We start from the raw sequence: 15,180 nt of genomic DNA, 5'->3' as shown, positions 1-15,180 counted from the left end.
CGGTTCTGGTAATTGAAAAGGTAAAAAGGCGGAGCGGTGTAAATAAAAAAACCCCAAGCTAAGGGAATGGTTACTTCAGGTATTGTATTTTATAAATTATTAATATTAAGAAATATACATTTATTTATGTATATAATCGGAAATAATATTAAATTATTAATAATCAAATACTTAAAAACACGGTCAAAGTGTAATTATCCTCTTTTATGGAAGATTTGTGCTTTTATTTTAAGAAAAATGTAAATGGTAGAGCCCCACTCTAGATATACCTTCGTTCTAATTTTCAAACTTAAAGCCTTAAAAATCACACGTAAAAAGCGAAATAAAGAAAAAAATTACTCTATTTTTAAATAAAATGTTAGTTTATTAAATTAATTAATTTAAAAAACATTTGGCATATACATAATTAAACACATTTTATCACTTTCAGTTATATAATTCCTGTAGACCGGTGACCCCTGTCCCCGCTAAGCTCCGACCCAGCTGTACTGGCATTTTTTATTAGCAAGCTGAAAGCATAGTCATAATCTTATCTCAAAGAAAAAATATGTAGTTTTAGACAATAAAAATGTAAATAAACGAACAGCACCTATGTATATATATTGATGGTTTTCATATTATCAATTTTTATGAGTTATTTTTTAAGCAATAAACAAAAAGTGTAAATTGTACACTTAAACATTGTAAAATTGTAAATTACAGAATAATAATGATAAAAAGTATATACTTTATGTTATTGTCACATGCTTTATTATATTGTTCAATGTCGTAAACTTTTTATTACTAATAATAAATATCTATAAATTAAAAGTTAAAGTACACAAGTGTAATATATTAATAAACCAGTAATTATAGTAGTTAAGTATGGCAATAATTACAAACATGTAAAACGATGTCATAAATAAAGCTTAAAACTTAAACTAATTATAAAAATGTGTCCTTTAAACTTATGTTGACTATACTGTATACAATTTGAAATAAATATTTATACTTAAATTTGAATAGCTTTTTGTACCTCAAAGATACAGATTTCTGATCAATAGACTTGCTACGTGAGGAAATCTGCTCAGCGGTAAGATACTAGGATATCTTACATATTTTATTTAGACAAACATAAAAATTAAAAATATTGTAAAAACAATACAATCGTAGCTCCACATCGAAGCTGAAAATACAAATAACTTTAAAAAACATTTTTTTTTGTGTACACAGTATTAAATTCACTTATTTAGTAATTACCGGATTTAAATTTGTTTTCAAAACGTCATGCTTAGTATATTCTTCTCAGTATATTGTTTTTAAAATTACAATAAGTTAAATTTTCCAAATTTTGGTCTCCCACAGTCCCGCCTCAACTTTTTGGGTGTTTTCGAACTAGAGGCCTCTAGTATACATGTAGTTCACATACACATTTATGAGTGTAATTATAAATGCACGTGTAATTACAATTACTTGTACATAATTGCCTCATCTGGTCAAAACGCCTTTTGAATGTTTGATCATTTTCAAAAAAAAAAAAAAAAACGCCTATACCCAGTCATTAATGTGTACGAAAATAACTAAATTTAGTAACATCATTTAGTAAACCCATCACATGGATTGCGAGATAACTTAAATTGGTTTGATGATAATAACTGAAGGTCTGTTTTTATAACAAATAAATAATAAGGAAAGAATAAATATAAATATTGTAGTATAAAGCCTATGATCGTACATATATATATATAATAATTATGGTTCACCACAGTAAACAAAATATAAAACCAGTTATGAATTACCCAGATTAACGTTTTACAAGCTCACTTTACCAGAAATTAACTATGTATAGTTTTTTTTAAACATAATATGTAATATTTAATTACACCTAATAAATAAAATTAACTATGGATGTGGACAAGTAGCAGAGTAACTTCTATAGTGTCTCAAGTCCATAGGTGAGCCACTAAAATATTTTGCTGGTACATTTTAGTTGATTTACAATTCATTTGTAGGCAATACACAAATTACCATAGTTATTTATGTAATTAGTCGTTATTAATGAATCTAATATTAAGTATTAACCATGGATGTTATGTATATATATATATATAAATATGTAACTAAAAAATACAAACAATTTATAATCATTAAGTACAACATTATTATATGTATATTTCAGGTTACATGACGTTTGACGTGCTCTAGCAATTAACATTAAGCTATTTCCATCAAACATATTTTGTTTTGATTATTAACAAGTAACAACAATAAATGGAATTACACATTGTTTCATTTTTTTGGTCGAGTTGTATTATTTTTTGGCAATAAAAATGTTATTAAATATTCCAAAATCGTTTAACTGAATGCATATAAAGTTTTATAAAAAAAACAATTAAAAAACAAAAGTTACAAACCAAATCAATAATGGAATAAAATTTATAACTTTTAATATAATATGTGTATAATGTATGAAATATAGTTCCAACTATATTAGCAGTGTCTTTAATGAATGATAATTGTTAATAATAATGGTAATTGCTCACCAAATACCTATATAGTAGGTTCCTAAAAATGTTTCATGATTTCGCTGAAGGACCGATTACGTCATTTATTTTTCATGTAGCACTAATAAATAAAATAATTATACTATTATTATTACATTACTCAACACTGAATTTAGAACCGTAAAATGCTTAATATGATGTAGTAAAGATTAATATAGTTGTTTTTAAGTAAATTCATGCTTTGAATATTAAAGAATGTCTATTTATTATTATTTTTAAGTTTATTCATTCACCGAAAATCAAACAAAGGCAAAAGATAAACAGTGCATAAACTCAATGGCACCTCCCCAAAAGGTTATTGTTTCAGGAAACGTATCATCTTTTGTTGCATATTCGGGTGTTCCCCGAGGAGAAAATTTATCGCCGTTGCTCTTTTTATTGTTTGTAAATTATGCAAAGCTTATATTCAGTTTCTGTAAATTTTCGTTTTTTGTCAATGACTAGAAAATGTATAGTGAGGTTAACTCCGTATACGATTGTGAAAGACTTCAGGTGGATCTTATACATTTTTCTGATTGGTGTGCTGTGAACCGATTGAAAATTAATATCGATAAATGCCCAACTATATCGTTCACCAGACGTAAAAACCCTTTAATTTATAGGTACTCTATAGATGAACATATGATTAAGGTAGTTTCTTCTATTAAAGATCTTGGTATAATCTTGTCTGCAGAATGCAGATCTTTCGTTCTCCGAACACATATCCTTCTATCTATTCAAAAGCTATGCGCATGCTAGGATTCGTTGGACGGCACTGTTGGGACTTAAACAATATTATATGTTTGAAAACCCTGTATTGTTCACTCGTTCGCTCAGGCATTAAGTATGGATCTATAATTTGGAATCCTGACCAAATTGGCCTGATCAGTGTGATTCGACGTTTAAATAACGTTCAATCTTGTTTTTTAAGATGCTTATCGTATAAGCTTGGATTAAACGCTTCGTTGACAACTTAAGATTCAAACTTGATTTGCAATCTCTTTCTTCCAGAAGAAAATTTAATGATACAGTAGGGTCTCGTCAATCCGAATGGGTTTGGGGATAGGGGTATATCATTTATCAATAAATTAATAAACAGTAAAATAAATTGTCCAGAAATACTTGAAAAAATAAGTTGACACGTTCCCGCTTATAATGCTCGTTCTACGACTACTTTTTAGGAACTTTTTCGCTCTCGGTGTGTGGCTTTAATGAGCCCCAAGGAAAATTGTTCCAAATGTTAAAGGAATGCAACAGTATTGCTTTCGATTTTATTTTTGGAAGCGAATCTAAACTTCGCTTTTTGTGTCTGGGTCACGGGTAAATAAGTGTTATCATACAATTGTAGTAAAAATATTCTTAGAATTATTGTTTTCTTTTGTTATCATTGATGTACACTCTTTGCCCGAATGAGCGTTATTAAATAAATTAAATTAAAAAAAAAGCATACTTTGTGCTAGGTATAGGTGAGTATTTAAGTATAGTGTAACAATAGCTACTAGGAAGACTCATTGTACTTTCAAATAGTTAATTTCACTTGGAGGAATTTTTTATAAAAAAACCAGGCTATGCTCTTTGTTCATAAAACTATAATTCATAATATGCATTAAAATAGTTAAGATTTAAAAAATATCATACGATATGGCTTATGCTTCTAAATTAATATGATTTATTAGTATTATAAATAGGTATTAATTAATCGCATTTTTTTAAAAAATCCTTTTATATTTAATACAAACTAAAACCATGTGAATCAAGGCACTCTGGAAATTGCACCATTCAAAAGTCAAAACTCTCAGTCGCTCGGTCGTACCAATGAAGTGGCATCAAGAATTGTTTCACAAAATGTTGAGCTAAGGGTCTGTCATTTAAACATTCATTGATGTCATCACAGAAGGCGTCTGGGCTGATACAAGCCACCGGATCCTCTCTTGACCAGGCTACCATGGACATGAATAGGTTCCCGAGACTAACCAGAACATCTTCTTGTTGTGAACCTACCAGAGTTCCTGTTCCCATCCTTTCTACTTTTCCCTTGATCCAAATTCTTCCTTCCAATCTCTAAGACGTCCTCATTATCTGTAATATCTTTGTCTCCAAATAAGTTGCTGGCTTCAAAAAGGGAATTGAGGCTTGTTCGGTGTACGCGCAGTGGAATCGATTAGGTGCGAGCAGGCGGCGTGCGGCTATCGGCTGTCATGCGGTCTCCCGTCTCCTAGAAAATGTTTGCAAAAGTGGACGACCGTCGGGCCAATAATATGCTATAAACTTTATTAGAATTAATGTAAAATGCTTTCAAATAATAAAATATTTATTATGTGATTAGCAACACTATGAATAAAAACATAAATTAAAATAAATACTCAGTGGCGTGTCAAAGGTATGCCAAGGGCGCAAATTATGAAGGGGCGCAAAATTGTGCTTCAAAATTGGCATTTTTATTCTACCTTCCAAAAGACATTTTTTCCTTTTTGAAATGGGTAAGATTTGTTTATTTAACGCACACACTGCGTATGAATTAAATGATGAAATTATGAAAATAGCACAAGGAAAATTCCAAATTGTTCCATTAATTTTTATTATCAACGCGTAAAGCGTACGTCGCGTTAACTTATTTTTCGACAAGTTTAAATGACGATTAAATTTGTATTTGACCGTAAGTGACGGTTTGTATGTGCACATATTATGAACATCGAGCTTGTCGTTATCGGATCGCCTGTCTATACAATAAAATTAATATTATGTCAATGTCGTCCGTTTATCGACAACCATCTTATTTTTAAAAGTGGTGATATTATGTATTATAACTCGTGCGGGTAATCGTATCGCCATTTCTTGGCCGTCAATGCTATTGACGTGTCCCACGCTCGCACCTAAGTTACATAGGTAATATATAATTTTTTAATTATACTGTTAATGAATACATATGTTATCCGGATAATTGGAGTTATCCGAGTTCCACCTTATTGACATTTTAATAAAACCGTTAAAAAACAAACCGTCCTTGATTATCCATATTTTATCTATAACTGATTATAACCACAGAATAAACAGAAAAGAAACTATACAATGAAATGAGCGGTGCTGATAGGTGTAGGGAAATTCTCATTTTTCGTTCATTCTGGCTAAACCGTTCACTCGACAAACTTAAAAAATGGCGACGACATTGTTTTAGCCATGAATCACAGAAAAATGAAAAAAATAGAAAATATCTGAGTTCACTGGCTAAAACTTAATATATCTGACCGTTTTTTGATAAGCTTTAAGATTCCCTTGTGTTTATTCTGTGTTATAACTATCACTTTTTTTAGGTATTCTTTTTTAAAGTTTAAATTGTGGCTTCAAAAAAACCTTTGGGTGCATGGTTTGAGAAGCAAAGAAAACTGAAAGAATTCAGTAATCAAAGTTTATCCGCATCGTTAGGCAAATGGCTTCTGGAACTTAGTCAAAAAGAAAAACAAATTGTGCTTTTGTTTCCGGTTTTAGCCATTGGCAACATTTGAACCTTTGTTTGCCTAATCATGGTAATAACTTACTGCATAAACAAAACTGTATTAAATGAAAAGAACTAGAAAAAGGTTACTTTATGATAAAACTATTGATTGTGGTGAGGTATAGAAAATGTTCAACAATTAAAAAGAAAAATCACGCAACATGTTTAAACATTTGAAGATATTATTATGTTTTGGAGTAGAAACAATCTTGCTCTTTGAGGATAATTAGAAAATATTTCAGACTCAAAAAAAGTAATATTTCTTGATCTGATTGAACTTATTAGTAACTGTAACCAGATCAGGGGAAATCATTGATCACCAAAGATACAAGCCATTTGCATACAAACATCGCTAGTAATGATATTAATTATTATACTAAAACAAATAAGGGACTCTAATATGAACTATGTCACTATTTATGGTAGCCAACAAATTTTAGGCTTAATTTATCTAAAATTTCTTTGCTTACTAATTATACGGGATAAAATACTAACGCATATCGATAAAACAAAAAAGTATTTGCAAACTAAAGATATTACAATTGATATAGCAATTACGCTAATTAGCAAGTAAAATGTTTAACGGTTTCAATAGTTCTATTCAAGAAATTCGTGAAAACAATTTTGAGGATTCATTAGAAATATCAAAGAACACTTTTATCAAAATGGAAATGTTACCCGAATTTCTAGATAAACGAAAAAAAGAAGAAAATATCGAATCGTTGGAGAAGAAGCGATGGATAATGGTGCAATATCCGTCCACACCAAAATCAAAAATTATTTTTACATGGCTGTTGACTTGATCCTTTCGAGTTTAAAATGCTGATTTAAAACAAGTCAACATTTTTGGCGAAAACAGCGACGATTGTTTGTTTTTAACGATTGAAGCAATTAAACGGAACGTTGATAATCAGACACATTATGTGATGTAGTTATCAGTACGTCCATCAGTTGTAAAAACAACATTTTAGTACCAACGTTTTACCGTTTAACCCGTTATTATTGATACGATTACGAAAATGCGAAAAAAAAACCACAATCTTAATGTGAAAAAAATGTGTTACACAATCTGCAATCATGTCTTGTTGAGGCCTAGTGAAAAAAAATGGCTCTAATATTTGTGTGCGTTCATAACATAATGTTATTGACGAGCGACTATTTTTAACGATCAACTCGAAACGTGTGCCAATAAAATATAATACTTTTAAACTGTACCGGTCCTACAGACCTCTAACGTCGGATACAAACCCTTAAATAATTTTATATCTAAGATGTTTTTTTCTTTTCAATATATATATATATATTATAATATACATCTACACTAAACTGTAGAGTTATCGATATTGTATCGCGTTCATCACATGTTTATACATTACAGTCTAGTCAGGTTTGTTATATTCAAATTGTAATTGTCGAGGTATAATGTAATAATAATTGAAATAAAAACATAAAAAACTACACCGGTCCACTGTCGGGCCGCGCATACACTTGCGGGTCGCGAGCCTACCTGTGAACCGTTCGCAAGAATCCATTTCCGACATGTCAGATTTGGCACGACCAAACGCAGGGCCGTGTCAAATTTGGACGGGTTCTCGAACGGTTCGGCTCGCAAGTGTACACGGATGTAACAATAACGAATGTGTTTGTTATTATGTTAGTGACGTGTAACTCGCTCAATTGGTGTGTACTAACAAACGGATTTTGTCGGTTAAACGCTGCGGCGTTGTCGCGCCGTAAATCGTGGAGATTTTTCTCAATTCGTTTTGAACTGTAGTGCCTCCTAGCGTATGTACGCTGTGTACATTCGACCTTGACCGCCTCCCCTTCCCTCTTCCCTTAGACACAATATTGTATTATCTTTCCGCGGGTGCCAAAAAAACCACCTGTGGGGGCCTGTTACAGTCGATCGCGGTCAAACGATTAGACGTCGGTTTGGCAATCGACGGTGCCGTGCGATCATGCCCGTCTTTTGCCGCATTTTCTATGGAAAAAAAAGCCACGATATTGTGCGTGCGTACGTGCAGCGCGCGTGTGTTTGTATTCGTAATATAGGCTGTGCGGGTATATTACTGTAAGGTCGTTTTTTTTCATTACAGAGACGGCTGTTGACTATAGTGTCGATAGCCGACTAGCGTTGTTCCCCTGTACACGACCGTTCGGCTGTCGCTTCCGACTTGCCGTCAGTCAGTATCGTCGGTGCAACTACACGTTACCGGTTCGGCCATTATTTGCGGCACAGGTAAGCCCACGTTGTCTATTATTGTAACACGGACATTGTATTTTTAGACTAGACTCATTACAATACAAAAAAAAAAATAATAATACTATGTCATATTATACCTACATTCGGTGTTTCGGATAGAACCGAAATTGCGGTAGGTCGCGTCGCGGTGGCCATCGTTGGTTTCGCTTTTTATCGAAAATACACGGAAACGACCGCGAAACAGAAGACCGTCGTTATACTTGAATAACTATTAAAACTATCAGAGTTCATCTCAAAGTTGAAATAATTATTCCTCGAACGTTCTAATATTTAAAAATTAAGAACTCAAATAATCTTTACGTCATTATATTTAAACTTGGTTTTGTATATTTTTTAAATCAACGGCAGTATGCTATTGTTAGCCGATTGTATTAAAAAAAAAATGAGCCACTCCGAAAACTTTTTTTTAACTTTTGATTTTGAGGTTTCGCCAAACAGTGAAGATCAATCAACAGAAAATATAGTTATATTTTCATGGGTGTCGGGTTTACTGGACATAATTGTAATCTAGAAATTATAAATAAATTCTTTCTTTATAAAGTCTTTAGTCTCATTATTTATGCTTAAAAATGTATATTAATATAATATATATATATATCGTGTAATATTTAACCGTCGAGTTATTAGTAGATTGCGTATAAAATGACGGCGAAAACAGCCAACGATCCGGGTGATACATTTGACATTACTGACACTGAAAACGTAAAACCTGAATCATTTTACAAATCGTGTTGATTAGTATGTATTTAGTATGTATGTATATTATAGTTAATATAAATTATATTAATTTGTATTATGTTAGTGGCGGACTATCAACAAAAACAACGACCAGCAAAATAGTCCAAGGATCCACCTCCAATTTTTTTTTTGTTATATTAAAATTATATATTGTTAAGAACGCTTTTTATTTGAAACGTTATTAGTAGAACCTAACTTAACCTAACAATGATTCTCCGTTGGAAGTTACACGTTTTATATAATTTATGATTCACAGCGGATTCTCAGTTTTAGGTACAGGTCGCAGTATGTATTTGTAGCCTGTAGCCTGTAGGTATAAATGTATAATTTATGCCCTATCCGGTTATTGTAGGGGGCTAAAATGGATAAATTTTTTTTGGACTTCAGGTAGAGAAACGGTTTTTGAGTTTTCGGTTTTAGTGTTTTAGTTGTTAACGTGTTTTTTGTTTTGAGTTTCGGTTTTAAGGTCTGAAAACTTTTTCCATTTTTTGCATGCTTTGAGTTTAGGGTCTAAAGTTTAGATTCTAAACACGCTTCTCATTTTATGTTGGGTTACACTGGTTTTTTATTAGGCTTCGTTTTTCTAATAAATACGGTTATTATTATTATCAATTAGGATTAATATTTATTGTCCATGTCTACTTTATAACTTCTCGAATAAATAGTCATAATAATTCAAAATGTCGTTTATAAAATGTGAACCTGGAAAAATATGTTAACAACAAAAAATAATGAATATTCATTAGTCTACAAAAGCTAGTCCTTGTAAAGCACAAGCATTTAAAAAACAAATCGGTTAAAAACGTATATTAGGAAACCGTATATTTTGTTGTGCAATTAAACGGACTTCAGAAATCCCTCGTTCATATTTTATTGACTTTTTAATTATGATACCAATAAACTTATTGTGGTCAAATAATAAAATTGTATTTTATTAAAGACTATAGTAATAAAACTTGTAAGGACTTATTACAGTGGTTAGTTTTTGCTGTTAAAATAAAAATGTACGTTTTTTGTGTGTGTTCAACGTTTTAAACGCATGGTGATTAATTTAACGTAAGACATATATATATATTTATCCATAAGTTTGCTTAACAGTTTTTTCTAGACATTAATTTGTTCAGAAAATAGTTGTAATTTCATAATGATTCATTTTAAAAACATTTTTGTTTTGTTATTAAAAAAAAATATTAAATATTTACCTAAATGATAAAGTATAAATTTGATTAACTTTTTTAATTAAGAATAATTTGCTGAAAATTTTGATTGGTAGTGGCAGAGTGGAGTGTAGTATTATTTTTATCTGCGCGCATTAATCTACCGCTTTCTACCTCGCGTCCTAAATTTTAAACACTGGTAACAATCACCCAAAACTGGTTATTTATGTTATACTAATATAACATTAATATTGTAAATTTTTTAAATATTTTGTTCACAAATTGGTATTACGGTAAATCGTTTTCAACTGGTATTAAGGTATACATACTCTTTTCTACCAGTATTGAAATCAACACCGAAATGTCGGTAATTGTTCATAATACCGTCACCGCTACAATAAACAACATATTACATACAGGGGTCGTATGGGCTTTTTAAACAACCTACATGTGTTAATAATAATCTTATAATGTGTATTTTTTAGGAGGCAAGATAATTTGCAGTGAACAATAATACTAACAAATACACTCCGACCGCTCTTAATCGATATTCGAATAAAAATATAAACTGAAATAAAAACATAATATTATTATTTTTTTTTTAAATAGTTAAATTTTTACAAGATGGGTATTAAAAAAAATAATATTACGTACCTTAAGAAGTTTTCGCTGATAAAATTGTGTTGCCCCTAATACTTTAACGCTCTAGGAAGTTGCCTTCTCATATATCAAGATCAATAAGAACCAGAGCCGCAGGTATTTAGGGGAAATATTTACTACCTTAAGCAGTGTTAAGAATTAAAACTTTCTTGTCCACAATTATTCTCCCAAGAAAATTTATTCGAAATGACTACAAAGAGTATATTTCAAATAAATAAACCTATTATGCATTATACTGTTTATTCATACGTTGTTAATCACATAGCAACTTGGAAATTGAATACGGCTTATTTTCCCTTTTGACGGAAATTTTGGTAAGACGTGTGAAGACTTTAGTGTTACCAAAACAACGTCTTCGTGTAAAGCGAGATCGAGACAAGTCGTAGTGTCATTCGATAGATTGAGTTACTACTATCGAAAACAATTTAAAAATAAAGTTTGACTACAGATTTGGTGAGAAAATTATATGCGTTATAGCTTATAGCTCCACTTGAGATATACATTCAAACCTTAAGCCTTGCACTACGCAAAAAAAAAGAGAAATAAAATTTCCATCTCTCCTGGGAATAACGGTAAAATATGTAAACTTTTGGGTGTTTTTCTCGATTTTGAGGGGGAAGGCGTACATTAAAAAAAATTACCCAATAAAATATTTACTCACATTAACATATTTTAAAATTTCATGGAAGTTTATCATACGATAGTTTTATTATAGACAAATGTATGTAGGAAATGGTTTATAAGATGTTAATAATAAACATTTATTTTGTTTTTCAACTTAGCCGAAAATGACGTGGTCAGTTTTAGCCATTCTCGCAATTGTGGCCGCAGCTTCTTGCGACTCGATTGTTAACACACATAAAGGTTATTTGAAGGGAAAGACCTTAACATCTAGAGAAGGTCGTGCGTTTTATTCGTACACTGGTATACCTTACGCCAAACCGCCTGTTGGAGATCTTCGATTTAAGGTGTTTAATTGCATTTCGGATTACATTGTTTAATGCTAGACATGTAGTACGTATTGAGGTTAATACATTTTTTTGGGTTTTTTTTTTTTAGTCTCCCGAACCGGTAGACCCGTGGAATTTTACTTTGGACGCTACTAAGGAGAGCACAATATGCATTCAAAAGAACCATTTTATCGAATCGATCAAACACTTTTTGCTCGGCGAAGAAGACTGTCTGCACTTAAATGTGTTTACGCCAGATTTAAGTGGGAAATTGCCAGTCATGGTTTGGATACACGGCGGTGGATTTGCAGCCGGTCATAGCGGAACCAGTCTTTACGGTCCGGAATATTTCATGGACAAAGACGTAGTGTTCGTGTCTTTCAATTATCGACTCGGGCTATTGGGTAAACATTTTATAAACCCCCTGCCGCCGGGATTACAATTTACAAATGTTGTTTTTAGGATTTCTCAGCACCGAAGATGAAGCGATTCCCGGCAATTTCGGCTTAAAGGACCAAGTAATGGCTCTGCGTTGGGTGCAGGAGAACATCGCCGACTTTGGAGGAGACCCAACTAGCGTGACAATATTTGGTGAAAGTGCTGGTGGAGCCAGCACTGGATACCACTTGTTATCGCCAATGAGCAAAGGTCTTTTCCACAAGGCCATTCTACAGAGTGGTGTCCCACTTTGTAGGTGGGCAACGTCCGTACCGGGCTTAGCGCGAAAACGAGCCGAAGCTGTAGCTACTATGGCCGGATGTCTTTTTAGCAGTTCCGAAGATATATTAAAATGTCTAAAAGCCCTTCCGGCTAATACGTTCGGAGATCTTTACCAGAAGTTTTTCGTGAGTATCTGGGTTTTTATTAAATTTAACACTAAGGGATACATCAATGATTACAGCTGGTAAATATTACCGATAACGGACCAATGATAAGTTATAAGTAGATAATAAAAGAATCGATAGGGCAGCCTATACGCTACCGGTATAAGTTTGCTCTCTTTTTGAGGAAGATAGAAAGATACAAACTGTATAAAATCTATTGACTACACGAGAGAAACGGATAATGATAGGTCTTTATTATATAATGCCATCCCATAAATTATCATTAAATTATCAAGTAATAAACTTTATCAGTATTGGTTTTGTAATTTTTTCTGTTATGTATGTAAACTTTAAGGGGATATTCTATATTTATAAAAAAAAAATTAGGGAGAAGAGGTCACAGAAAGAGGGGCACCTCGTAAATTATTAATCATATGGAGTAAATTTGAATAGATTATTTGATAATTATTGATAATCGATACATTTTGTGTTATAAATATATAGGCTATCCACCAAAGTTAAAAACATTATCACGCTTCAATGTTTATCCGAAAGGGAAAATTTTCTTTTTTTTTTATCTATTCCTCGAATTTTTTTCATGTGTTAAAATTGTATGGATTGAATTCATGTTTCATCGGATCTATTCATGTTGTCATTAATTAGTTAAACGTTTCGAACTCATTGTATCTTCAAAGAAATAGACCTTGTTGTTCCATTGTACGGGTATACTCAGCTAACTAATGACAACATGGATATATATCCGAAAATGATCAAACTTATACTAGAATTTCTTTCGCGGGTTAGAAAATTGATATTATATTTTTTTCTTTACTGTCAGGAATGGGATATTCATCCATGCATAGTTTTCAATCCGGTAGTCGAGTCGTGTAATTCTGACGAGGCTTTCCTATGTCGCCATCCGTTGACCGATTTCAAACAAGAATCACACGTACCGACAATTATAGGCATTAATTCGGGAGAAGGCGGAATTTTTATATCATGTAAGGTCTTTAATGATTTACACTTAATTTGTATGTTCAGAGCATAATATAGTTGAAGCTAAGCGTTGACGTTTTTGTGTAGCGTGGTACAACAGCACGTCGCTTATGTATCCGGAACTGCAGACAGATTTCAATAGGCTAATGCCGAGTATTTTGGCGTACAAACACTTTGCAAAGCCCGAGCATTTAGACAAAATCAGCGAAACCGTGCTCAAACATTATATGCCGGCTGGTCGCCTAGACGATCATTCCTATTTAAATGCGGTCGATGTAAGTTCACGACAATAATAATAAGACGTGATTTTAAGGCATTCATATATGTATGTGATCACTATCCAGATGGTCGGTGATGGTACGTTCGTTTCGGCTGTCATAGACATGTCGTTGAAGTTGTCGTCGCCCGTTTACTTGTATCTTTTTGATTACCAAAACCAGTTTTCGTTCAATCGGCTGTACGGCAAGTGCGACAAATCGCTTGGCGTCACCCACGGCGACGAGATGATTAATTTGTTCAAAATGCCCGAAGTGTTGCCGAAAGGGTTGAACGACCGAGACACGGAGATCTCCAAGTTGATGATCAACATTTGGACAAAATTCGCCAAATCCGGGTATTTATGCTTACGCTCGAAACAAAATTACCTACAATAACTAGTATCTGTCCACTAGGAATCCCACCGTCGACGGGGAAGATGACGGCCCGGCTTGGCCGCAGTTCACTTCGCTAGAACATTCGTTATTGCTGCACGTCAACTCGCCGAAACCGACCACGAAGCAGAATCCTTTTGTAGAGAAATATCGTTTTTGGAAGGAATTGCCACTACTGTCACATCTGGATCACGTGATGTCGCAAAAACAGTTTAGTATGTCTCAAAGTTCGAAAAACGAACTATAGTCGTTAGAATTGTTTTGTTTTAAATACATGATTACATAAAATGGACCTAAATGCAATGTATTCGTTCAGTTAATTTTATCTTTTGTAATAATGTTTTACTTGTGCTCATTATTTTTATTACATATTCGTTGCATAAAATAAGTCAATTTCGATATAGTTTTTTTTACATTTTTTTCTTGTGGACTTCATTTTAAAATTACCCATTCGCTTTGTGGAGTAATCTCGGGTCCTAATTATAATTAAGCATTTAACTAGTAATTGATTTAAACCCGGTAAGTGCGATTACTCTGTGCTCAAGTTCCACCAAAAATTATAAAACACACATTTTGTCGTCAATTGAACTCCAGCAAAGTATTTATTAACCGCGAAAACCAGATCAAATCGCAGCAGCTCACAAAATATAAGATTGACGCCTTCACAGTCCACGCACACAGCAACGATTTTGCTTTATAATGTTTACCAAAGCTCAAAAAATACAATAACAAAATAATAACAACAATAATCATAATTTACTACTATATTACTAATACTAGGAACCACTTGAATGAGTAATAATATCGCATATTTATGAAAGGACAACGGCCGCAAAAATAATATTTAATTTTCATTTTTCACAAACACAGTTGACCCATAAAAGTACTTATCACATTTTAAATTACAATCCCAATTAAAAAAAAAAA

General features: G+C 32.4%; 1 protein-coding gene across 1 annotated transcript; it reads left to right on the top strand.

Moving 5' to 3' along the window:
* Positions 1 to 957: 957 nt before the first annotated feature.
* LOC126839169 (juvenile hormone esterase-like) lies at positions 958 to 14,652 on the top strand. The gene is made up of 9 exons (XM_050574283.1): positions 958 to 961; positions 8,128 to 8,254; positions 11,616 to 11,801; positions 11,893 to 12,187; positions 12,246 to 12,628; positions 13,446 to 13,608; positions 13,691 to 13,878; positions 13,948 to 14,216; positions 14,275 to 14,652. The coding sequence occupies exons 3-9, from the start codon at positions 11,622 to 11,624 to the stop codon at positions 14,498 to 14,500; spliced, it is 1,704 nt and encodes a 567-aa protein (XP_050430240.1). The 5' UTR covers positions 958 to 961; positions 8,128 to 8,254; positions 11,616 to 11,621; the 3' UTR covers positions 14,501 to 14,652.
* The last annotated feature ends 528 nt before the right edge of the window (positions 14,653 to 15,180 follow it).

This window comes from Adelges cooleyi, unplaced genomic scaffold (genome assembly GCF_023614345.1).
Source record: "Adelges cooleyi isolate 19-005CV unplaced genomic scaffold, UGA_ACOO_1.1 ACOO_flye_CR_arks_rails_tigmint_CR_PRNA_30, whole genome shotgun sequence".
Classification (NCBI taxonomy): Eukaryota; Metazoa; Arthropoda; class Insecta; order Hemiptera; family Adelgidae; genus Adelges; species Adelges cooleyi.
The sequence above is the reverse complement of the archived record's forward strand: the minus strand, read 5'-3'. Positions and strand labels throughout refer to the sequence as shown.